Consider the following 27,444-nt stretch of genomic DNA (forward strand, 5'->3'; position numbering starts at 1 on the left):
TGTTGTTTTCAGCTCTTTTTTCACACTGACAAGACTCCACTACCCTCAGCTTATTGACACTCAGCCACTGTTGAAGAAAACTCAAATACTAGAGTTCACCAAACAGCATTTGGGAGACTCCATGGTCAAGTGGGAGAAAATTCTTTGGTCTGATGAGACCAAAACAGTGCTTTTTCAGACAAGACGCTGTCTTTGGCAGACACCAAACACTGCACATCAACTCACACACACTCCCAACTGTGAAGCATGATGGTGGCAGCATCACGCTGTGGGGATGCTTCTTGGCAGCCAGTCCTGGGAGGCTTGTAAAGGTAGAGGGTAAAATGAATGCGGCAAAACATAGGAAAATCTTGGAGGACAATCTTCTTTAGTCTGCAAGAGATCTACGGCTTGGGAGAAGATTTATCTTTCAGCAAGACAATGACCCGAAGCATACAGTGAAAGCTACACAGAAATGATTAAAGGACAAAAAGGTGAATGTTCTGGAGTGGCCTAGTCAAAGGCGAGACCTCAATCCAGTAGAGAATTTGTGACTGGACTTGCAAAGGGCTGATCATTCCTGATGCCTGTGCAACCTGACAGAGATTGAGCAGTTTTGCAAAGAGATAATAATGGAGTGAAATTGCAGTGTTCAGATATGCAAGCCTGATTGAGACATCCATACTCAGTGCTGTGACTGCAGCCTAAGGTGCATCTACTAAATACTGACTAGAAGGGGGTGAATATTTATGCATATTTGTATTGACATCACTTTGTAGAAATCTGTTTACACTTTGACATTAAAGAGGTGTTTTGAATCTTTTTTGTCAAAAAAGCCAAATTGTATTAACCATGATTGATTTTTAAAATCAATTAAAGGGTAATACATCTGAGGGGATGAAGACCTTTTATAGGCACCGTACTTCTGCATCAGAGCCATCCCTTCATAGATATGCAACTTTTAGATTTTATTAGCCTTTGAAACACAACTTCCATGTCAGCTCTTCTATCCCCAAGAGAACCCTACAAATCTGTATCCACTGTAATGGATTGAGTTCAGCCACATCCAGCTCGCATGAAACAAAAACCAGTCAATGCAGTACTAATAGCCACAGTGCTTGTCTCACCAGAGTCCATTATAGTGTATGAGCTTGTGGTAAATTAATAGCACAATACCATCACTTTATACAACGAGACTAAAATGATAATGAATCCAGTCTTTAAGGAATTAAGAATCTAATGTTTTAACAATCAGCTGCATAATGATAAACAGAATGCTTTCCTTTCTTGATCCTTCTTGTCTGTTGTTTTTAACAAACCTTATACCTGTTATGTTACATGGTACTTCATTGGTGCTACTGACTAGGTGAATAACAGTTTGACTACAGTAATGCATTGAGCATAAATTGTCCAGACATATGTCCACAGTCACCTAGTTGTCTTTTATCTGACCTCCACTACCTATCAACCCAAAGCTGATGTGGACTATTGCACAAAAACCACTTGGCGAGGGTTGATGAATGTTTGGGTTACATCTTAAATGTTTGGGAAAGATTACAATAACATAAATCCAAAGACCAGTGTAATCAACAGAAGGTCCTTCTTTATTCAAGTTAATTTGTCCTTATTTTAAACTTATTCAACCAAACCAACTGCGGATGTCTTCAAAGGTTGTGGCTATAAAACAACATTACACAATATCCCCCTTAGCTCGATTGGCAGGAGTCAAAATTCCTATCCTGTTTTCTTCAACTTGATCTTGTGGTTTTGGGGTCTTCATAGAAGAAAAAGAATGATTTCTTTTGACAAAGAATGAACATTCTGTTTCAGAGAAATTTTATAGACCATATCCATTAGGGTCCCTGATTCAGCTCAAAGAAAAAACAGTTGGCTAAGGTTTGAGAGCAATTATGGCCTTTGTTAAATATTGAACCACTCCAAAGCATTAGGCAGGATATGAAGCCTGGTCTATAAGGCCAAAATTAGTTTGCTAAATCACTTCCTTCACTGGAATTAAAATGATCATTTTAAAGTAAAAGATTGGTATAATTTAGTTAATGATGAATGTTTGTGACAGGACTGCTGTATACACTGGCAATGTCCAGATTTAAAGGATGAAATTTGAATGAGGGGAAAAAAGGGAAATCAATCTGTTACAGTTTAGTAAATTTAAATTGATGCATTGTCCATTCAGAGTCTCCTGATTACACTGAGATCTTTCACAGTATCAGGATTGGCTGGATCCCATGCTCAGCCATCCTTGGCACTCTGCATAACCTCTCACGCTGATTATTATTCCTCTTCCTCGCATTGTTATTTCATCAGATGACGCTTCCGTCAAACTGCCCTCTGTTTATGGCTGCTGGTGCCAGTGTAAGCAGGACTCAGACACTCTGCTGCAGTAATCTGGATTGCAGCAAAAGAGACACCTCAATAAAAGCAGATCTCCTGACTGCCCACGGTCATAAAGGAGAATAAACAAGGTTAGGCAGAATAATTATGCTGAGCTGCTTCCTGGTATTAAGGGACTTACAGGAGTTCTTTGTACAGACATGAGTCCTGGTTCTCTCTGCAGTTTACACATCACAGCTACATTTACACTGAAAGAGCTGGATTTATGCTTGAAAGTGTTAAGGTTTTAGCTACGTACATACTTGCACTGAACAGTTCCTGAACAGAAACATGCATGCATTCAAGATTCATTTTCTCTTTTAACTGTAGAGGATATGATAACACATCTGTCTCCAGAAGTGTGAAAATGTAGTCTTTATAATCTTAAAATTTCCTGCACTGGTTCTGTTGGTCTACTAGAGCACCACTTTGATCCAGGATAAATATCCCAACAGTTATGAATGAGTTGCCATAAAATAGGGAGCAGAAAATCATTTTCCCCCCGAGGATAAATCTGAACAACTTTGGTGATATACTGACTTTTCTTCTTGTGTCTTCAATGGGTCAAAGGTTTCACTTATCAAGGGTAACGTTTCAGCATCTCCTAAATCTACCCCCTTCCCGAATGTAGTACTGACATTTATAGTCTCCAGGTGGTGTTTCTTACTGACTTTGATATTTCATTGAACTTCAGTTGTACTGGCTTTAGGTGTTCATATTTTGTTAAGTGTCCCATACACTGTCATGAAAGTTAGTACAGATGTTCATGTCCTTCTTCAGTCTATTTTTTTTATTATCTTAAATGATACAGTGACATCTCATCTAGTTTGATCATCTAGTAAACACCTTAATCCAGTGTAATGTTTGTTTATGACTAAAACACCCCAGATTTGGGTATCAAGACTATAGTCTGGGGGCCAAATGTGGCCTTTGATCCATTTTTAAATGGCTCAAAACAAATTCTGAAAATAGAAAGATCTAAGTCTGCCCTTGCACTTTACTGCACATCTGGGTTTGTCATAGTGCAAATTGGGCTAGAGCGTTAATGCCTTCAATACCAGAGTAATCAGTTGAATCATGTCAGGCAGGTTATAATAGGTCTTCACATAAACGACACTGTGACAGATACTTAATGGTAGCATGCAAGAGGCTTTTTGTAGGTCCTTATATTCTACATATGCCCCATAAATGTGAGAATCCTAGGTTGCACATGCTGAAGGGACTGACTTTTGAAATTTTGTAGTGGGTACCACTGAGCCATTTAGCAATGTCCACTGATGAGACCCATAGGAAACTTATTCTAATTTATACACTGTCCTTGTGTGTACCAAAATTCTTAGCAGTAAAGGTGTTGTAACCATAGACTGTAGACAGAATTGAACAAACCCTGTGACGTCAGTCTGTTTACAATAGGTGGACTCAATTGGCTCTTGAAGCCAATCCATGGAGGCTTCCATATTGAAATCACGGTCTCAACCTAACTTTTGATCAACCTAACGGCCCACCCACTGAGCGAGACTTCCTGTCAGTCTGATAGCTAGCATTCTGGTTGCCTAAATATAATCCAGATGATCGTGGTACAAATAAATTCACCCGACACGTTTGGTGTTTTGAACCAGGCTGTAAACCAGTTTATTTCTAGTGTCAAAACCGGCTGTTTAACAGGTGTCCAGACAGGACTTCCGATGTTCCTGCAGCCAACCTCAAGTGAACACTCACGGTAGGCTATAGCAATTTTTTTGCACTTTCACACTGGCTTCATTTTTCAGGACCGGAGGTTGCCGCTTGGTCGTAACCCCCTGAAAAGCACTTCCTGATTCATGGCGAATAATGCTTTGCTGCAGCAATGGCTTAAGTCGCAGATGTGTGAGCTCCACATGATTACATGGGTTGGTGGTGGTGGGGGATATCAAAAATCAATCTTAAGAGGGATTTAGCCGTCTAGAAGTATTTGTCTTTTTTTTTTTGAGTGAAAGCCAATTCCTGTGCCATGGCGAGAAATCAGACTTTGAGGAGACATCACAGCCATGCCCTTTGAGTTTTGTGCACAAGCCAAATATCTTTTTTTGCGATAGTCTCCCTTAGCAGCAAATCAAATTTTGATTAGGTCTTATGAATGCCCTTGAAGGAGTAAATCATGAAAGGATCCTGTGAAATTGCTACATTGTTCCAGTATTTTTACACAAAGGTTAAAAATGGTGGACTTCCTGTTGATTTAGCAATAAGGGTCCAAGAGTTTTTTCTACATCCTGACATGATACACATGGTGACCATATTTCTCAGATGAGTCAGATCAACAATGACCCAAATGCTTCAATTTTGGATGATTTATTCAAACTGGCAGAGTTCCTATTATGGAAAAAAAAAACATAGTCCCACAATTTTCTTCGTAGATCTCCTCAAGCTGCATCTGCAAACCAAGTTTATTAACGCCTTTTTTAAACCTCTACTAACTTAACGTTTTTCTGAGGTTTAGGTGTGTGCCAGTTTCCCCACAGATTGGTGCAGTTCTAATGCATTAAAAATGAGCGAGATTACAACAGCAATACCAGCTGATTGTGCACTCATTTTCTCAGCTCTCTGCTCCGTCTGATATTTCAAAGCATGTTTTGCACATCATTTACAAGCACCAACACTCTGGTAAAGTGTGGCAGCTTTGAGCATCTTTGCTCTTTTTTGTGCCTGAATGTTGGGATGAGCCATCAGCATCTCTCCTCTCATAGAGAAAGGGCCGTCCAGCCAAAGTGAAGCTCTAAGCAGACTCTGGTATGAGGCCCGCACTTGCATAAAAAGGATCATCCCTTTAATGATCAGATTTCTTTTTGCAACAATAGTGATAATATTTTCAATTTACATCTGCAGCTTTTTTATTTTAAAAATGGTCTTCACTGTCCTGTGGGAACATGTTGAAACCATGTAGACTACAAGATCTGTGATTTGTTTGCTGAGTAGCTTTTGGTGACTACCAGTGTCTGAATGAGTCTTCTGGCATACTGTGTGTGCTGGTGTGAGATAAATGGCTGCAGTCCTCACAATGGTCAGTATGATATAGCATAGATTTGATACAGAGGAATAAGCCAGTCTTAACTCTCAATCATACAAGTTCATCACTTGAAAAAAAAAAAAAAACTTGTACAGTGTGTGCCAATAAAGATTTAAGCTACTCTTTGATACCGCTGCCATCAAAATTTTGGCATTTCAACATGGATATCAAAGGGATTTCCAGGGATTTTGACTGTTGCCTCAAGAGGGCACTCAAGGAGCTGCAGAGTTATGCTCTTCCCTATAGTTCCTTTTTTATTCCAACACCAACGCTCACCACTAAATAAATTCCATCAGTTTTAACTTTGTCTTTAAAAATACTAAATAGTAGAAATAGAAGTGTGAAAATTATGGAAGCCCATTTCTACCACTGAAAAAAGAAAAAATGTGGAATTTAGGCAATAAAAAAAAAAAGAATCCTAAGTAATAATAATGATAGAAAGTCAAAATTACAAGAAAACCAATCAAAATTATGAGATAAAAAGTCAAAATTATGAGATAAAAAGTTATAATTATGAGATAAACAGTCAAAATAATGAGATAGTAAGTCAAAATTATGAGATAAGTCATAATTATGAGATACAAAGGCATAATTATGAGATAAAAAGTCAAAATGAAAAAAATGAAATTATGACAAAAAACTAATAATTATGACATAAAAAGTCAAAATTCTAAGAAAAAAAGTTGAAATGAGATAAAAAGTTAAATAATGCAATAATAAACTCATGATTATGAGGAAAAATTGAAATTATGGCATAAAAAGTCATAATTATGAGATAAAAAGTCAAAATGATTTGATAAAAAGTCATAATTAAGAGATAAAAGAGTCATAATTATGACATAAAAGTCAAAACTATGATGTAATTATGAGATAAAAAGTCAAAATTGTGACTTTTTATCTTATAATTTTTAATTCATTATTTTGACTTTTTTTCTCAATATTTTTATCTAATAATTTTTTATCTCATAATTATGACTTTTTTTAGCAAATAATTTTGACTTTTTTCCCTCACAATTTCCACTTTTATCTCATAATTATGACTTTTTATCTCACAATTTTGACTTTTTATGTTATAATTACACCTTTTTATCTCATAATTTTGACTTTTTTAATCTCATGATCATGACTTTTTTCTGTAATAATTTTGACTTTCTATCCCATAATTATAACTTTTTTTTTTTTTTTTTTAAAGAATTGCCTTACTTTCACCTTTTTTCTTTTTATTTTGCAGAAATGGGCTTCCATAAAAAATAGAAATTGCATGCCAGGTAAACTCTGACATGTTGAACCAATGACAGTGACTCTGTTTATAGTTAGAGCTTTGTGTGCCAGCTCTGTCATGGCTGCCACCCTGCTGCCGTAACTTCTGTGAGGGTCTGCCAGACTAGTTAGACTTCAACCCGCTCCACTACTCCTCTGAAATGAGCATCCTTAAAGTGTGAAATTTACTGTAAAAAAAATGCCCATGATTATAGAAAATTGGCTTTAAATGAAATCATAATACCACTAGAAGACTTAAAGAAGAAGTGGGAATTGAACTGGCTCCAACCTCAATGCAACCCTTCGTTTGTTGTGACCATGTCTCTTCTGTTTTAATGTAGGGAAATTCACAGTGGTACAGCTTTACCCATCCCAGGCAAATAGCACCTGCAGTCATTACAAAGCTTTTGCAGCAGAGATAATCCTTATTATATGGTCATCAAGCTGTAAAGTTAGATGTCTGATAACTAAAGAACCTCCTTTGACCTCAGCAACATTTAAATCATTCAGGAACAACCAGCTTCACAAGACTGTGATTGCCTCTGAGTTGCTGAAGCAAAATAAATCTGAAATTGGTCACACCATTTGCTCACATCAGGGGCAAAAACAAACAAATTAGTTGTCATTCATTCAGTGATCACTGGTGCAAAGCCACTTCCTGACAGGGAAATTTGTGTTGAATTTTATGCAAATGGAACGATTTAATGTGACAATGGGTGTCAGAGGGATAGACATGTTTGCTTTTTGTTTCTCTGCAGCATTATTGTGTCGTTGGTACCAATCACTCTGCTTCTATTAGGCATTGTTGTTGTTGTTTGTAACCATCAGCTGTTAAGGTTTAAATATTGTCCACAGTGGAGATTCTCTTGTCACCCAGTCCAATAAATCTTCTATCGCTTTACTTACTCAGCCCTTTCACCAATCTTTCAGCCTATTGTCCATATATATTGCTATCACTCTCAGTGTGTTTGAGATAAATGGATATTGTTTTCAGCTTTCGGAATGGCCATTGTTTTTGTCAGCTCATCTTGGAGAAAAGCCTTTCAGACGCTTACCAAAAGTTACACAGACATGTGAACTTGAACCTGTCCCCACCTGACTCTGTGCTTCAGTCAGGCCTGCATTGGCAAGCATTGGCACTGGTGTCCTGGATAACAGTTCCCTCATTTTTGAGCTGAAAAGTGTGTCAAACTATTATTCAGTTTTGATGTTGAAATTACTTATCCACGCTGATTTAACCCCTCTTCATCACTGTTTCTGCCCATTTTCCAAATTTTCCTTTCATTTTTCCACTTTTCCAACACATTAATGCCTCTTCTACTCATTTTTTGCCACTTTTAACCACTTTTTTTTACCTTTTTTCTTGTCATTTTCCCCCCTGTTGTCTCTTTTAACCAATTTTTGCCCCTTCTAACCCATTTTCTTGCAATTATTTCACTTTTTGCATTTTTTTTTTTTGCTTCCTTCCACTTTGTTCTCTGGCATCCTTAGGTTTGCACAGATCATGGTTTAGCTATGAAGTCTGACATTGCTGTCCAAATGGTTTCGTCAATGTGCCCATCCACAATGGTAACATTAACAAAGAAAAAGGGCAATTTTGTCTTTAGAAGAGCAGTTGAGTTTTTGAAAAAAGGTTATACTGTACTGCAGCATACATTAATACAAGTCCTTTTTACTGCTTTGATAAGAGTGTTTATTATTCAGGTTAAATATAAAATATGGTTATTGCAGATCAACTTTACAATGGAGTATGATATCCAGACCTCCATGGGCCCCCAGTTTGGTTTGGCCCAAGAAAGCTCTCCCCTTTATCCCCCTTTTGGGTCACCTTGGCTCCAGTTAAAAGACACAGAGTTATTGTAAAGTGTCCAGCATGCTTACTGTAACTTAGACAAATAATTAACAATTTTACCACATGCACAGTGTTTACATCAAAACTAAACTTTAAATGGGTGGATTAAGAGAAAGCTGTGGGGATCAGCATGTTTGAAATCAAAGCACGATGTTAGCAGATGGAGGTGTTCATCCACTCTAAATGCCATGTTAATGTTGGGAACAAATGTGTTCAGGCAAACAATATTTGCCCCATAATAATCCAGTTTATCTGACATATGATGCATGTAATCAAGGAGATATGGATGATGCCTCAGATTTTTTTTAGTTGAGTTTTTCATTTTTCCAGATTGACTGTTATTTCAAACACAAAAAGCAAACACAACAGTCATTACTGTTCCACCTCCATGCTAGTGACAGCTAGGGCTGGACCCTTTTTTGGGAGGTTTGTCTGTCCATGTTTCTGATTATATCCATCTAGGCAGTTTTTGGGAATACAATATTTCATAAACACTTCTAGGGATTTTCTTTAAACTTTGCAAGAGTGTCCACTCTGATTTAAGGATAAAGTGATTAGGTTATGGAAGTCAAAGGTCAAGGTCAGTAGGCCCGATTTTTAACCCTTACTTGGGAATGGAATATCTAAAGGATGCTTTGAGGGGTATCCTTCAGATTTCGCACAGATATCCTCTATAACTATAGGGTGACCTTGATTTTAGAGGTCTTGGTCAAAGACGACGCTCAGTGGGCCTCATAATAATCACTTGTATCTCAATATGATATCTCAGGAACACTTTAAGATCTGTACCTTAAACTCTGCATGAAATGTCCATTGTTTGAGTCATGTGACCTCAAATCTTGTGAGCTCAATATTTCAGGAATGTTTTTAAATTTTTTGTAAAATTTTGCATAAATCAACATTTGGACTTTAGAATGAACTGCTTAGATTTTGGAGGTCAAAGGTCCTCTTAGGAGCTTCACCTTCTATATGCATGTGAGCAAGCTATTGCAGTCTTTTTTTGATTGCTCTAGTCTAACATTAAATAAAGACACAAAACAACAAGGCTGTCACTGCATGCCTGCAATACTTCTTCCGTCTTTGAATTGCTGTCAGATGTTATTCTTGTGTCCAGATTGAAAGCATTACTGATACACTATGCTGAATAAAATCTGACTATGATTACCTCTTGGTTGGCAGAGCTTTAACAGCTGACTCTCTCCTCTTCTGCAGCTTCTCCTTTAACAGATTATCAAGTTTAAGAACCACCATCTTCCTCCACCATCAGACACAACCCTTATTTTTTATATCTTGTATAGCCAGTCATCTTTTTCATCATCATATTTCTCACTGACGCAGGCTATGGTGTCCGTCTGCAGTTTCACAGCCTTTGTTTGGAGGAGGTGCTGTTAAGGCTTCACACCATATCACAGTCACTGAAGATCTGTCTTAAAACCTGTGAACTTTAAGAGTTCGACTTAGAGCCTTGCTTGTAGACACCAGCAGGTCCGTCTACTGCCAAGGAGGCACTAAATGTTTGTTCCTGTCAGCAGTGAGTACCTGACAGATGGCCTTGTGCTGTTTCACAACCCTTGTCACCATCTTCTGGCAGCAAACCCCATCATCAGCAGCTTGTGGTAGATTTAGCTCATCCTGTGCAACCACAAAGTCTCTTTTTCCATTTTTTTTTTTTTGTTTTGTTTTTTTTGTTTTTTTGTTTTTTTTTTTGTTTTTAGTCCAGGCAGGCGCTTGGATACTATCTCTGTAAACCTTCACCTTGATAGAAAAAATAATGAAATTCATAATTATAAAATTAAGTATACTGTTAATATACACTAAATTATGTTTAAGATCAAATGAAAGATAGGAGAGATAATCTACAGTCATTATGAGCAGTATTATCTACTATCTTATGTTGGATTATCAGCATCTGTTACTGCTGCTGCCTGTATTAAGTTAATGTTCAGAAATCAGGCTTCATCTATGTCATGAAACAGATATCACTGTGTTGAATTAAACAAGAAAGACCTACAGAGTTAATATATGTTCTATGGAAACACTTCCACTTTCTGGTCCTGGAAATAAACGGATGCTCGAAGACATTTGTAAGTCTACAAAATACAAGTGGTTCGTGAGAGAAGTTGTGATATTACACTGGAGACTGTCAGAGCTGGTGGTGGTGGGAAAAAGTAACAGACCGAGGTATCCTCATCGTCCTTCCTGTGCTCTGTGTACAGCTGGAGAATGTGTTATGCATGAAAAAAAGTGTGTTTTTTACAAGCTTTGAGATCTGAAGGAGGCATCTTGAAGCACTCATCTTCACCTACTTTACTGTAATCACAGTAAGAAAAATCCAAACTTCTGGCTGCTCTTTGTGCAGCTAAAATCAGATCTGATTTTTTTTGTCCATATGTGACACATAAGCACATGTACGGCATTGGTGAAATTGTGACTTTTTTTCATGGTTCATTTATGTGTGAATGGAAACATCTGAACTTTTCAGCCTGCCTTTCCACAGAATTTTCCCGCCAGCTCCCTGGTGAAATTTTCTGGGAGAGGACTTTGAAACAATGTGAGCGCAGCAGGTGGAAAATTCATGGCTGCCAGGGGGGCAGTGTGATGTTTTTATCATTCAACTGGTGCAAAATCAGTGGGATCTGTGTGCATGTAATGTGGATGCCTCACAGGGTTTGCTGCTTGTAGTCATTTTCCTTTCCACTCTTGTTGATACCATGACTACGACTCTGTCAGCTCCAGGTGGCAGGAGCAGTCTGAGTCAATGAGAATATTATTTGGTATTGTTGTGCATACTGAAAAAGAATATAGCCACAAAAGTTCCTTCTTTATATATATCCTGTGGTATCAGACTCTATTATGCACTTTAGGCCATGCACTTTATCCAGCATGTATTTATCATGTTATTGCGTGTTCAGGCATCCTAAGTATTGTTGTATATGCTTTTTTTCTGTTAGTTACCTGCCAAGCAACTACAGATGTAATTTAGCTGTTTTGTCAACTTTGGCATGTTTACTTAAGTGTTTTGTACTTATGTTCATTAATGGTAAATGGACTTGCTTTTGCTTTTGTAGTCATCTGACTACTCAAAGTGTTTTACAGTGCAGGCTACATGAACTTATTCCCATTCCTTCGCTCCATATTCATTCACCAATGGCAAAGGGTGCTATGGAGAATTGTCAATCAATAGTATCAGTAGAGACCAACTAAGAGAAAACGTTATGGTCATTATTGTTTACTGTCACATATAAAAATAGTTGAGTTTAATGTTTATTTAGTTTTTTTTTCTTTTGTCTTTATAGTCACATAATTTTAAAAAAATTTCAAGTGACATTACTGCGGCACACATATTCTGAAAGCCCGGATTGTCCTGAAAAAAGGATGTTTGACTGTGCACCACAAGGTTGATATTTTACAAGCTTTTTGAGACAGTAAGTCCAAACGAGACAAAATGGTTAAGAGAAGCTAAGGGCTCCGAGGGTTAGGTGTCATGCCCAAGGACACATCAACATGTGACTGCAGAAGTTGTGGATTGAACCCACGACCCTCTGATTGCAGGATGACCAACTCTATCTACTGAGCCAGTCACCCCACAGTTAACCAGTGAACAGACACATAAATATATAAACAAAAAAAAATAAATGAATAGATGAGATTAGTTTCTAAAATGAGGCCTGTATCAGCCTCCTTTATTCACTGCAATGACTTTACATGCAAAAGTGGTTAAAATCTTGTAAAGATAAGATCAGATCTCATTGTAACCTGTGCTGTTCAAACTGTCATGAAAAAATCAGGTCTGAGGCAATGATATCAGTTTCATGTCACTTTGGCCAGCAGCAGTAGTGTCTCAAGTCTCTCAAAGAGGCATCCTCACTCCTCACTCCTCACTACTTGACCCTCGGTCAAGGCAGACCTGACCCACAATGTTAAAGACTGTCCCAAAGCCCCTAAGCTGCTCAGAGGAGAGAGGATCGCAGAGCTCTGGGGGGAACAAAGTGTGAGGATACATGAGAACAGACTTCATGGAAGTCTTTATACTGACAGACACGTCCCCTTATTGGATAAAGAAAAGTTAAGGTCTGTCACATCGTTGCAAAACTAACCTTGGTTTAAAGCTCAGCCAACATAATAAGCATTAGCATTCATACAGATATACTCTTATAAAACATAATAAAAGTTCCATAAATTCCATTTTTTGTTCAGAGGTACTCTGAAACGACTGCTTGCAATGATTAGTGAAGGGGATGTGGAGTGTTCTCAGTGATGCAGACTGTGTTCCCTTTCACTACATGACTGTGAAGTTCTGACATGGTTCTGACAATGTCATGGGTGGGGCCACTGATTTGAGGTGCATGTTTGATGGTTATTGTGACCTCAGTCCTGTCTATTTTAGTGAGAAAATTGTACCAGAATAGTGTTAAATGTAAGGACTTACTCAATAAGGGACTACTATCCTCACTCATTAATTGGACACCGCAGTAGCGCAAACTTTAATGAAACTTCACATCAGCAGAGTTTAATAATGGAGAAAATTTGAAAGCAGACACTAACTGCACCTGACCACAGATCAGTTTCTTAAGAGTGGGTATGCTATGTACTGAGATTTGAAAAAGTGTTTAACATCAATTCTGTAATTCTCATTCTGTATCTTTGATCGTCACATCTTTAAGCTTTGAGGTCTTTCAGGAACATTAGATTTTTTTCTGAATTAAAACACAAAACAAAGAGACGGTTGTTTTGAATACATGGTCTGTGATCAGTGTTTGAATCACTGCCTCTCTTCTGCACATGCTGTCGGTCCTCTCACCACACTGCAGCCATCTGCATACTGTATGACAATGAAGCCCAGCACAGACAAAGCCATTGCCTGCATCTGCTGCTCTGACTAAATATGTACATCCAGTCTGTACTTGTTTTCTTGGAATCGCCAATGCCTGAAAACTCTTTAGTCTGCCAAATCTACAGAAGCTCCTGTTGTTGATCAGTTTCTCACAGCCTCTCTACAAGCCTTAGAGTCTTTTTTTCTGGTTTTTGCTTGAATTTGTTGGCCTTGTTTGGAAGTAGCCTTTTTTCTTAAGACCATGCTGCTTGTGCCAGAGTTGTTTTTCACAATAATGTCTTATTATAGTAAATTAATTGAGTACCTGTTTGCCTCCAGATGTCTTTTTGCACTTGATTCCAGCACAAATGTGCACATTACACAAGACACAGCGTGAGTTAGAAGACACCACCTAATTCACAAAACATGCAAAGGATGAAATACACCCCTAATTGCACTGCAAAGCAAACTGCTAATGTGCCTTTATTGTATCATTATGGGACAAAAAGTTTTCTATTATGCACATGAAGCAAGAAGTCTCTTCACAAACTCAAATGGAACAGTCACGTAATTAAAGAGAATAGAATTTGCTGAGAGTTGGAGTCAAATGTAGTGCTGGGCACCTATTTGAAAAAAAATCAAAACTGACACATTGTATACCCTCTTTTCCCATTTTTATGTGTCAATTTTTGCCAAAATTTCAGAGGACTTGTAGAATTACTTCATTATCATGTGAAAAGTAGCCATTTATTACAAGAAGAGTATATCAATTAGTTGAAATATTGATCAAGCATTGAAATTTACTCAATTTCCCAGTAAAACAGGGTAAAATAAAAGGTATCGATGCATGTCCAATAAGGACTTTTGCCACCATTGTGTTTTTTCAGACACCTTGTCGTGACCCACTTTTGGGTCCCAACCTACCAATTGAGAACCATGTTTAGATTTCATGTTTTCAGACAGTGGCAGACCACAAATAAAGAACAAGTTGACTTTTTTCACAGTTTGTGGGTTTTTGGGTACTCTGGACACCGAAATATACAATATTTGTGAAAATAAGGGATCATGCAGTTAGCCCGCTAAACAGTTAAATTAAGATATCAAATTAGATGGTGCAAGATTTACAGGTCAGTTTAACTATATAATTTTAGAAACACAGGCCTGAAATCCAGGTCAAATGCTCTTTTAAAACTGTAATGAAGCCCCCTGCCACTAGTAGCTGCTGAAGCCTCGGCATATGGCTGGTATCTTCTGACCAGAGCTTCCCCCATGGCACTTCTCCAAACGTAAACATGAGAAGCTGAGCACTTAGCATGTTGTAGGAACAGTGTGGCATGGCATTGTTTTGAACTAGAAAATGGAAATAAAGTTGTATGTGGGCTTTTGAGAGTTATACTCATGTATAACTACACAACAACAGTGATGAGGAACCAAATTAAGCATGTAATTAAACTGCAATGAGGAATGAAGGCTTGTGGGTTAGCTGCTAACTTTAGCCACACTCTTCATGTCACAGCAGCCTCAAATCATACACCCACTGACACAATGACCCTGTGATGAATTTGACTGTTTTCTGAGCCATTTCTCCACTTCATACAAGTCGGTTAATTTAATGCATGTTTAGCCCAATGGAGAGCAATACCAATGGTGAAAATACCAATAAGGAGCTTCTTTTATGATTTCTCCCCTTTGAATTAAATTGATGGTGTACTACTAAGTAAATGAACATTGTAAGACAATTGCCTAATTAAACACAAAATCAAAGGACTCCTTATTTAAAGAAAAGCAACCTGCGGAGGGGGGTGGCATGTCTCGCAGGTTGTGGGTTCATGTTTACTACTACAAGCGTTGGCTGAAAGCTCAACGACTGTACCGTTAGCTAACAGGAGTGCAAACTCAACACGGTGAAAACAGATGGCATTAAAGAGCTAGACAGCTGCACAGAAGCTGCATGCTGTGGACTTTGCCGAACACGAGTTATTATCACAAAGGAGCATGGTTTAGCTTTGTTCCCTCCAAAAAAGGAACCATAAAAACAGATTGCATATCACAAAAGTGTGACTTAAATTTTGGATTTTAAGGTATTCATAATTGTTAGAGCTATTAGGGGCTGCAATCCATTCTTAGTGAATTAGGTACTCACATTTTTTATTCTTAACTTGTAAAACTTGTAGCACAGTATCCTATCCTAAAGTAAAGGTATGATGTGCACTACAAAAGATAGTGACCAAGGTGTATATATAGCAGCCTTAACCTTTTCTACTTTAACCTCAACTCATCTTTGCTGGACATCATCTGCCATATCTCAGCTCTCCTAGATTACTTTCTGAAAATAGAACCTGGAATGGCCATGCATTAGGCTCCAAATCATTTGGATGGCTGCTTAAACCCAACTTGGATTGTGTTATCTCACCCTGATGAGACAGATGCCTCAAAATGTCAGGGAACACGTCATGTAGCCACACAGTAAACGAGTATCCATCTCTCTTTGTATCAGAAAGCATCACACCTACATGCCTGGGAGTCAGACTTAAGATATAGAGCTCAGTGTGGGCTAGGGAGAGAGATAGATAGAGAGAGAGAGAGAGAGAGACTACATTGGCTTCACTGTTAAAGCTGTTTGTCAGAGGTCGAGCTCGGCCACCCATGCTGGAAAAGGATGTTGTCATCTGCCACATACAGATTTCATCCAGTAAAAAAAGCTTGATCGGATCAATTTTAGAGGACAACAAAACAAAAAGCACTCTCCCTCTGTTGTGCTGCCAGTTTGTCCTCTCAGGGGATTCACATGTAAATTTATGGTCATTCAGCAACGCAGTCTGAGGCCACAGCAAGGCTTAGCTGTTCCCTGTGCACTGTAAATATTTTCCCCATGCTTTAGGTCAATCCTTCTACAGGAAAGTAATGAATGAGTCATGAATAGAAGGCTAACAAATACAGACATGTACATACATATACCATACGTTTGACGGCACACAAACAAAGACTTTTGACACCATAGGTCACACTTATAACCTGACACGCCAGATGGATGTGTTTCACACATCCATCTGGGAAACCTTCGATACTAAGTGTTTGGGAAAGGGCAGAGACTTTCAAAAATCTTGGAGTGTGATTGGATGCACGTTCTGTTCGTCACATCTTTACAGGCCAATCAGAGCAACAAAACAACCAGGACCGAGGTGTGCATGCGCAGCTACCAAGGAATAACGCGAACCATGGCGACTATAGATATGTCAGTACACAACTTTTGTCTTTTTTAAAAGGAAAACAACTCACTGTTGTTCTTTGTTCTTCTTTTAACGGAGAAATGTTGTCAAGTTCTGATAAAACTGGCGCTCTAGCAGCATCCACACTAAGCTCCTCCGCCATAATTGCACCAGCCTCTTGTCGCTGCTGCTTACGACTCCGCCGCGCCTGAGGGTACTGCCCCTCGTTGCTGATTGGTCCTGACACTTTCTAACCAGGCCCCAACACTATATGGACAAAAGTGTTCTACTTCCCGACAATCCCACCAACAGGGACTGTAATCCCACTGCATTCAAATACGAGTATGTTAATATGGAGTTGCAGAAGGCTTTCCACAATTGCCTCCACAAGAGTATTTTGTGAGAATTTGTGCCCATTCATTCTGAAAAGCATTTATGAGGTCAGGCACCGATGATGGACAAAAAGGCCTGGCTTGCAACCTTTGTTCCAGTATATCCCAAAGGTGCTCAATGGGGTTTAGGCAGGTCAATCACATTCCTCAACAATGCGTCATCAAACCATAGTCCTTGCTTTCTGCAATGGGGCACAGTCATGTTGGAATAGAAAAGGGCCTTCCCCAAACTGTTACACTGCTCCACAGTCCAGGGTCCATGTGTTTTACAACATTTCATCAGCTTTAGCAGTCTTGACTCCACTCTGTGATTTTACATGGTCTTCTGTTTGCTGTTATTTCTAAAGGCTTCCACTGTTTAATAATATTACTGATTTGATTACTGTTGATTGTGGAATATCCAGCAGAGATCTTATTGCAAAGGTGGCATCCATCACAGTACCACGCTTGAAGTCACTGAGCTCTTCAGAGTGACCTATTTTATATCACAAATGTTTGAAGACTGCATGGCTTGGATTTTTGATTTTATACACCTTTGGCGACAGGTCTAATTGAAACACTTAAATCCAAATTCAACAGGTTTGGCCAAATACTTTTGTCCATAAGTGTAGATGACTACAAAGGAAAATTAAACTCTGTATGCTTGTGATAACAATACCTTCTTTGTAAACTCAACTCTAATGAAAACCAGGCTGACTTAACTTTTCAAAGCAAATTCTTCTGAGCATATGACACAGAAATGTGTTGCTAATAAGTGTTACACATCTTTTAGTAAGGTTATGAGAACAAAAAGGGACTGAAGAAGAAAAGAGCTTGAACAGAAGGGAGCCAAACTTGAATCCGCTACCTTGATTAGTTTCTAACACAGAGGGTGTAAACAAAATAAAAAATTCAAATAATGAAATTCAAACAGAGCATAATTAATTTCTCATTGTCTTGTTCTGGGAATTTATTTACCATAGTTCTTGTGTTATAAGACAACATTTCAGACCCACTGTCTCTTTGGGAATCTCAGAGTAATTTATTGTTAAAGTGTAATGTGTGCTTTTGTGAACTGTGATGGTATTTTTTCTCTCCTCTATGCTCTTTGGGAGCTTTTTTCAACCTCGTTGCAGCCTGTGATTGATCACACTATGTCCATTTTCTAATCAGGGGCCGAAGCATGAGTAGCAGGAGAACGGAGGTAGAACCGATTAGTTATCCAACTGCGTTTCTGACATCCTGAAGCACTAGTAAACACTCCATCTTCGTTTGCTTCTCTTGGTTTGATATTTTGATAGAAGCTTGTTTAAGGTCTGAAATTTGTCTTGATTTATTTACCATCCACTTATAACTCAAGTGAGACACTTTCAGCTTCTGTCTATTTAATAATCTGCAAATAACAAAGTATACCTCTGTTCTCTTTGCTGCACTTATCCGGTAAATGTTTAAGAAGTGTTCCTTTTAAAAGAAATCTCACCTGCTATCTCTTTAACTGTCATGTGCATCATAAACAAGGAGTTTTATCATGGAAATGTGAAAAGATGATGCTTAGCCAGTACACTGTGATTCATTGTTATGACATCACCTCCATTACATTAGTTTCAGGCATTTAAAAGAAGTGTACAGAAGTATAGCCGCTATTTCTGTGGTGTCTGCTGCTGCCTGCTGACTGTGACAGCAGCAAAGATATTTGGGTAAGACAGCCACTGATAAAGATTCCTTAATCACATGGTTTAACTTTAGTTATATTTTACATATCAGAACTTTTACTTAAAGACCCTATACAGTGAAATAAGAAGTTTTTGTCTGAACACATTAGATATGTTGGAATAAGGTTGCTGTAAACATGTGAAAACACTGAGATCTACATGTGACTGAATATTGGATTTAGACCATTAAAAGTTTTTCACCTCTTTCCTGGCTTGGTTTAATGTGGGTGGGGCCAATATGTGGGCTCTTGATGTCACAAGCCCACAGGAGGGAATGACCCCGCCCCTCTAACACTACAATATAAAACCACAGAGCAGTTCATCTCAGTACAGTCAGTTGTTCGCTGATGTCACTGCCTTAATTGAAAGTTAACAGTCAGTTATATGTTGTTTATTTGTTCATTATAAGGTAAATTTACCAAATCTATCAGCCACAGTGGCTTAAGGATCATTTAAAACATCATAACAGAGATTTGAGCCAAAAAACAGACTTTGTCTCCTCTCTGACACAGAGCCAGGCAGGTGCAGTCTGCTCAGAAGGACAACATTCAGATTGTTATATATTTAAATCTGAGAGTTTCGTATTTCTCCTGAGGGGGCGTGGCTTCAGCTCATTCAACAGACATGCCCACACCATCCTGGAGCAGATTTTACAGCCTCATTTTTCATGATTTTATATCTTGATTTTGTAAACTTAGAGATGTTTTATTTGACTGAAATTTGATTTAGGGGTTCATAACACAGTGACCTATCATACAACAAACCTAAATACAGATTCATTTTCACTTTACAGGGTCTTTAAGACCAGTACCTGTTTCAGAAATATAGAAAAAATATGACCATCTGCCATATACAGTATTTTACCTAGTATTTAAATAAAGCAAATATACATTAGACAAATGCTGAAATAAAGTAATGTATACTTTTGCATATCATAGCAATAATGTAGGGGTCTGCTGCTTTTCGAAAACACAGATACACACAGACACCACCTGCACTCTGTTAAGTTTAGTTTGTGAAGTTTAGTGCTGGAGTCTATATGAGGAGATTAAGTATGCTATGCTTCGAGTTTTTTTCAGTCAGTTACTTAATCAAATAATAATGTGGTTTTTAGACTGTTTTATTTTGCCGCGTTCATATGCCAGTGATGCTAAAAGCCTGTTAATGAGTGTGCACAACTGTGCACAGCATTTGATGCTTTATTAGGGACAGTGAAGGTCCCCAGTCTCTGGAACTTTATTTTAGGTGGTTTAGGCTGAAAAGTCAGAATGATTTAAGGCATAATGCTGTTAAAGACAGTGGAAAAATCTTGTTTTTAGCTCCTGCACAAATAAAGTAGAGATCACAAGTGTGCATAGCATGCCCTATCTTTAAGGTAGCAGCAGTCACTCCTTAAGCAAATATTTTTCATGAGCAGTTGAGTAAACTCATTCATAGGTCTGAACAGACACTATAACACTGTGGGAAATGCACACAAATATTATCAGTTAATAAATATATGAGGACAATATTGTGGTTGATAAATTGGCTACAATAAATGAGACCCACCTCCCCCAAAGGAGTTAATAAAAAGTAGTGTTGAGAGGAAAACAGGGCTCTAAACTAAATCACCTGTACATCCTGGAGGTTTTTAAATAACATAGAAACCCTCTCCAGGTAGTTTTTGCACCATTATTACAACAAAACTGTGGGTGAAAAAGTGGCATGCATGACTGTGCGGCATATGCTTCTGTAGTTGTAATGTTGAATCTGTAAGTGGTGCATGATCATGTAGCATTAACAGTTTGAGTGTGAAATCTGTGAACAAACTCATCCTGTGCTATAAAGTGTTCACGTAGAGACCACAGTGAACCTCCTGATAATAATAGTAGCAGCATGTGCTCAGTGTCACAATCCGCTGTGAGTCGCTGCTGGCTACTGCGGTTCTTTAATAGCTCAGTGGGAGGTCTGAGACTCTCTAAAGACACAGGTGCACAAAAATACCCTTACCTGTGGGATAAAATAGATCTGTGGAAAGAGTCATTTTTACCTGGGCCTGCTCTTGTCATGCTCACTTGTGTTTATCAGCTCGTGCAATTGTTCAGACACTTATAGAAGTAGTGTTGGATAGTCTTTCTTGTCATCCAGGTCATTGTTTGTTCCCTTCACTGTAGCTGGCTGTTGGTGACATGTTTAAAATAAACTGTTGTTATAAACCTTAGAGTAAAACAACATGTTCATGGCTTTCAAAATAACATGAGAGCTTTGAGTCTCATGCCGCACTTTTTTTATATCAAACACGTGGATTGTGATGAATCAGACACTTTTTTTGTCATATTTGAAAGTAAAGTAGAACAGTTTGAAACAGAGAGGAAAAATTAACAGAGCCACATCCATGATGACATACAGTGCCTATAAAAGGTTTTCACCCCCTTGGATGTTTTAGTCTTTAACTGATTTTATAAATCTCCCATGGCCAATTTAATTTGGCTTTTTCATGTTCATAAGAAAAATAACAAATGTCAGAATAATTTTCACTGCTGGCTGATCTTTTTTCCTTATCTTTCTCACTTGATTATGTTTTGTTTTCAGGTATCCTCCTATGTGTCAAAACAGACTTAAATATACCTGCAAAACCACAAGTACAAATGTAATTAGTGTCCCAAAACAAAACCTGAATAAGATGCATGCTGCTTTACAAAGGAACACTTTCTGTTGTTATTATCCAATTATCTAGAACTGCTTTGACAAAAAAAAAAAAACAACTACTAAAAAAAACAGCGGGATGTTCTTTTTGCTGTTGAGATTTCTGTGGAGAAAAGACATCCAGTCAAATAACAAGCAGTACCTCCTACTTTCCTGGATCATGCTCATATTAATTCTTGCAATGGGATTTTTCTTCTGCCTCAAGATTAGGTTTTGCCCACAGCTCTGAACAAATTAAGTGACTGCTGTGTTTGTTGACTTGTTATAAACCAGTGTTTGAATTAAATCTACCTTTTTGGCTTCATTTTTTACATCTTCCCCCCTCCCAAAATTCTTCGTTTCCAAAAGAAATTCCATAAGGAATTCCATAGAAAATCATAATTTTATGCCTATGAAATTACCTGGTATAATACCACCAAATTATTGCCAAGGAATTACCACAATATTACAAGGGTTAGAATTAGGTCAGGATAAAAGCACTGCAAGGGGTGTGGGCTTTCAGAGACTGCATGTATGAAAAAAACAAAAAACGTCTGCTTAAAAGACCCGGATAGCGTAAAATACCACCTCATCACCAGAAAATTGCCACACATTATTACCACTTTAATACTTAATATATACAACTGAATTATACCTGATAAAATGCCAACTTATTCTAGGTAATTACCACCTTATTCTAGAGAAATTACTAGTTGATACTACTTCTTTCTATAAGGGAAATTGTGGTCCACTGAAATAAAATGCAACCAAGAAATCTTCTACTTTAGGTGTTTCATTTTCAGGACTTCCCAACTGATTATTTTTTCTGACCGCAAATATTTCAGCAACAAAAAAAGTTCATATTTTTTAATGACAAAAGAGTACTAATGTTTTAACTCAAAATTTGTACAGAAATCAGGATTTTGTAGATTAACCTTGCTTTTAATTGGAGTTTTCATGAGAAGCTCTCTTCTTTCTTCAACGAATCCTCACACATCAGCTCAGAATTGATGGTAACTAAACACAACATCTGTTTCATCAAAGTAATGCCTTAGACAATTGCATTGTCTCTCAAGGATTCAAGGGCGTTCTTGGTTCAGATATCCAATCTTTTCCCTCAATTCTTAGTGCTTTCTGCAAGCTCTTACTTGAGTTAACTTCTTTCTGCTATAGCTTACAGGAGCTGAAGCCACCAGTGTTTATTGTGTCTTTGTTCAGGCCCAGTGAACGAACCTGATGTTTTTTTCATGGTCACAGTCTAGAGAAATCAATAAAGTATTAGTAGTTTGACCATATAACATCAGCCTATCTCATGGAAACTATTTAACTGACAGAAGCTGTGGGCCACGGTTGACACCCATACCAGTGCTAAATTTGTCCATCACTGTTGGTCTGAGCTGACAAGTGAAAAGCACCCATGTCTGTGACCGAATGCCATTCAAGAGGTAATTCCCACCCTTGTGATATAGAAGTGACACTTCTTTGCAATTTGCAAGAAGTCGTAAGACAGAAGTGTCATCTGCTGCCATCCAGCTGTCAAACCTTGTTGATTCAAATGTCAAGTTGTAATTTCAAATATGGCAAGCAATGCATTTACAGTGAGGATACAGATGGTCTACAAATTGAGTTATAAGTGATCGTCTAACATGACAGAAAAAATGAGGTCCAAACATCTCTGCCTGCTCAGACACACTACAACGGCTTTCTAGCCTCACCCACTGGACATGAATGGGAATGCCAAGTATTTGTACTCATGAGTCTTTTCTCCTTTCTCCTTTCCTCTCTGCTCTTTTTCTCCTTTTGTGCCAAGTCCCTCTTCCCCCCTCTCTCTTTCCCTTTCCATCCTGCTCTGCCTCTCTGTCCTCTCTTTAGAATATGCCCGGACACAACAATGAGTTCAAACAGCACAGACCCTGGCCTCTTCCTGACTGCAAACACCTCCACCCCGGCAGGCGGAGTCTACCCACAATCCAATGCTCTCCACCTTGGAGGAACTGGAGGTGGCCCCTGGTTGGTTTTTCATGTGAATACCCTGGATGATAATTCAACGTCCACCAGCAAACTTTTAAACCTGACCCCAGAATCCTCGGAGGGGAACGGAACTGCTGCCCTTGAACCCTTGGGTGGCCGTCATGTTTGGCAGGTTGTTCTTATTGTCTTGCTGACGGGCATGTTGTCACTGGTCACCATCATTGGGAACATCCTGGTAGTTGTTTCCTTCAAGGTCAACCGCCAGCTAAAGACGGTCAATAACTACTTTCTGCTGAGCTTAGCTGTGGCTGACCTCATCATTGGGGTGATTTCTATGAACCTCTACACAGCCTATCTTGTGATGGGCTACTGGGCCATGGGCAACTGGGCCTGTGACCTGTGGCTAGCTATAGACTATGTGGCCAGCAATGCATCAGTCATGAACTTGTTGGTTATCAGCTTTGATCGCTACTTTTCCATCACAAGGCCTTTGACCTACCGGGCCAAGCGGACCACGAAGCGAGCTGGGATCATGATAGGCCTTGCCTGGTTTGTTTCTCTTGTTCTGTGGGCCCCAGCCATTCTTTTATGGCAGTATTTTGAGGGTGAAAGGACAGTACCCCCAGAGGAATGCTACATCCAGTTCCTCACTGAGCCCACTATAACCTTCTGCACAGCAATAGCAGCCTTCTACTTGCCCGTGACGATAATGAGTGTTCTTTACTGGCGAATTTACAAGGAGACCCAGAACCGATCAAAAGAGTTAGCTGGTTTGCAGGGGTCGGGGGGCCGTGGTGCGATAGGAGGCAGAGGTGGCAACAGTGCGGGAGACAGAGCCCATTTTGTCCACCAAGCAGGAAGCTCTAGAAGTTGCAGCAGCTACGAACTGACCAGGCTATCAAGGAGAAGGAGTACATGCCGGGAGCTGGTTGGCCGTTTCCACTGCTGGCCTGGTGTACGTTCTTGGCGACCTGGTAGTATCCGGCAGGGGGAGCGTGATCCAGACCAGAGCAGCAGCGACAGCTGGAACAACAATGATGCTGCAGTCTCACTAGATCAATCTGGCTCTTCAGATGATGAGGACTGTGGAGGCAGAGAGATGATTTCAAAAAGTCATGCTATTTTCTCTATTGTTCTCAGCCTGCCGGGCATAAAAGCTGCTGTGAATTCCCAACTTACATCGTGTGAAGATCTAGATGCAGCCTCAGAGGAGGATCCTCTCAGGGGAGCGGAGTATAACAGGGACAGTATCTCAACTCTTACTACCAACACCACTGCTGAAACTCCTGACGCCAATGATGCTGCAAACAGTTTGGACAATAACTACCACCAACGCTTCTGCTCACGTAAGATTCAGTCAATGCCTACCATCCAGTCGAACTCTAACCAAGGCTCTTTGGATGATCCCCAAACAACAACTACCACTGCCGCTGATAGCACTACCACCAGCACTACCGTTAAATCCCCCTCCGTCCCTTTGTCTTTCAAAGAGGCGGCTCTGGCGAAGCGTTTTGCTGCCAGAGCTCGGACTCAGATCACAAAGAGAAAGCGCATGTCGTTAGTGAAAGAGAAGAAGGCTGCGCAAACTCTTAGCGCCATCCTCTTTGCGTTCATCATCACATGGACACCCTACAACATCATGGTATTGATCAATGCCTTCTGCAAAGTGTGCATACCAGAGACCCTGTGGGCAGTAGGGTACTGGTTGTGCTACGTCAACAGCACGGTTAACCCTATGTGCTATGCACTGTGCAACAAGACTTTCCGTACAACTTTTAAGATGATATTGATGTGTCGCTGGGATCAGAAAAAAAGGAGGAAGCAACAGTTCGAGCAGAGGCAATCAGTGGTCTTCCACAAAAGGATTCCCAGGGAGTCCACGTAAAGGACTTAATGTTTGAACTGTTGATAACAGAGAATCTGAAGATTAAACATAGGACAAGGAAAAAGAAGAGCAACCTTTTGATGTTTATGTGGAGTTACTTTGCTTAGAAATCCTTGATGTGTTTCTATGCTGGTATGTCAAGCACAGCAATCTGACATAGCAGACTTGAGGTATGTCTTTGTACATTTGTTTAGCAAAGATGTGTATTTGCATTTGAGGCTGTATGAGGTGAAGTCCTGAGATGAAAGCCGTCCCTCTGTCCTTGAGGAACTATTTACTACTTCACACAAGAACAGCTGAGAAAGAATGAACTGAAATGATAGAAAAGGGCTTTTAAATGCTTTGCAGGAGAATTATTGAAGTGCAATTGACAAAAGGTTAGAGGGTATCTTCGTCAGGGGATTGGGGATTTACATTTTTTATCATTTCTCTCTGTAGTTAGCTAGATCTGTAATGTGCAGAGTGGTTTTGCATTTCAAACAAAATGATATATCTGTAAAATGTCACTGAAAGCTGAGACAGAAAGTTCTTTTGGTTCCTAGGCTTTTCTGTTGACCTGATTTGACATGCCGTTCTACACTTGACTGGTATGTGTTTTTATCAGAACTTGTGTAAATTGCCTTTCTACATGGATATAGCTTTCCTGTGTCTGAGTGAGTATTAAAAAGTCCCTAAATTGTGTCCTTACTTTCAGTCAACAGAGATCTGTTATTTTTGTGATTTTCATCTTTGGTTTTTCTAGATATTCCTGAGATTTTGAGCCAGTCTGAAAATGATTCTTCTGATGAACTGAGTTGTGAATATTTTTGTGGCACTACAGTCAGTGAACTGCTGTTGTGTTCAATGTGATTGTTGTGGTTTTTATGGTGGAGACAATGAGTACATTGGTTGTGTTTTATATGTACCTGCGGTTCTCTGTCATGAGTAATGATTATATGATGATAATATTCTGTTTGTGTACATTTGGATATTTCTGACTTGATACACAATGATTGGTTGCACACATGACTATGTCCATTTATAAAGATGTGTGTGTATTTTGCAACACCTTTTGAATTTCTACAACGTGAAACATCTGAGGAACTTTGTAAAAAGCCAGGCATCTTTGGTAGAGCAATGGCAGCCTCTAGTGGTGAGAGAGAGTCATTGTCAGGGCTGTAATGTTGTAAGTCCAACTTTTACAGTGCAGTAACACTATTGAATTTTGCCAACATGGAGACAAAAAAGTGATTAAAGGTACAATATTTTAAAATTCTGTGATCATTTTGTCTTCATATGGTTTCAATTATTTTGAAAGAAGGAGAGCCAATTCTTAATTTACCATGTGGGGTGAGAATTAATTTTGATAAGTAGGTGGTTTGCTTCTTCTCCTAGTTCAAAACCTTTTAAATGCTAAAGAAAAAATGCTTAATTCAACTGGATTACTAAACGATAAGTAGGTTTATTTTATGAGTGCAACACTGTTCATAAAAGCATGATTTATTAGCTGAAAAAATGAATTTGAAATTCTCCATGCCTTTTATCAGTGCACTTTTTCTGCTTTCACTCAGTTTTCTTCAAAAGTCTTCATAAAAATATGAAATATTTTTGGAGATGTAGGAAGTTGACTTGCTAAATGCGAACATTTGTTAAACTGCAAGTATGCCAACCATTCATATTTGAAGTGAATAAAAAAACAGAACTTTTAACACACTGGTATTTTGAGCCATTCTTGGCTGATTTTTTGTATCATTTTATTTTCATTTATATTTCTTTTATTTACCTTTAGGAGGGATCGAGATCTATTTTACAAGGGTGATCTGGCCAAGATGTAAGCAGCACACTTAATAACAAATTATACATAATCAAGAGACAGATTACAATCAATGAATTAAAACAAAAAAAAATAATGAATGCAAAAGTCATTAGCAATTAAGTGCAAGAAATTGAGGTCACTGTAACAATTTAAAACACAGGCACTTTTTAATAGTCTTGCATTATCAATCGTTTAATATAGAACAAAAGGCTTCAAGTGAAATAGCTTTCAAATCAGACTGGAGAGTATTCTATGCTGAGGCAGTGGCAAAACTGAACGCATTTTTCCCTTTTCACTCCTTACACAAGAAACAAATGGATTAACAGTGTCACAAGGCATAATGGCTTTGAGTTCCTTGTAGAGGAGCACATAAATAAGAGGGAACAAGCAAAGAGGAGCCTTGTAAATCTGAGTCAATCGGTAAGTATACCTGAAATCATTATCCAGGACAGCTTAACTCTGCATCATTTCTTGAGTTACCTCTCTAAGATTTGTTTTT

General features: G+C 38.7%; 1 protein-coding gene across 2 annotated transcripts in view; it reads left to right on the top strand.

Annotated features, from left to right (window-relative positions):
- chrm3a (cholinergic receptor, muscarinic 3a) overlaps nucleotides 1-26,838 on the top strand; it is a 152,709-nt gene extending 125,871 nt beyond the window's left edge. For both annotated transcript variants that reach the window (XM_041790114.1, XM_041790115.1), the window contains one exon: nucleotides 23,167-26,838. In XM_041790114.1, the coding sequence (XP_041646048.1) occupies nucleotides 23,186-25,150 (1,965 nt within the window). In that variant the 5' untranslated portion in view covers nucleotides 23,167-23,185 and the 3' untranslated portion in view covers nucleotides 25,151-26,838. The remainder of the gene's footprint in view (nucleotides 1-23,166) is intronic.
- Nucleotides 26,839-27,444: the final 606 nt, after the last annotated feature.

This window comes from Cheilinus undulatus, linkage group 6 (genome assembly GCF_018320785.1).
Source record: "Cheilinus undulatus linkage group 6, ASM1832078v1, whole genome shotgun sequence".
Taxonomy (NCBI): domain Eukaryota; kingdom Metazoa; phylum Chordata; class Actinopteri; order Labriformes; family Labridae; genus Cheilinus; species Cheilinus undulatus.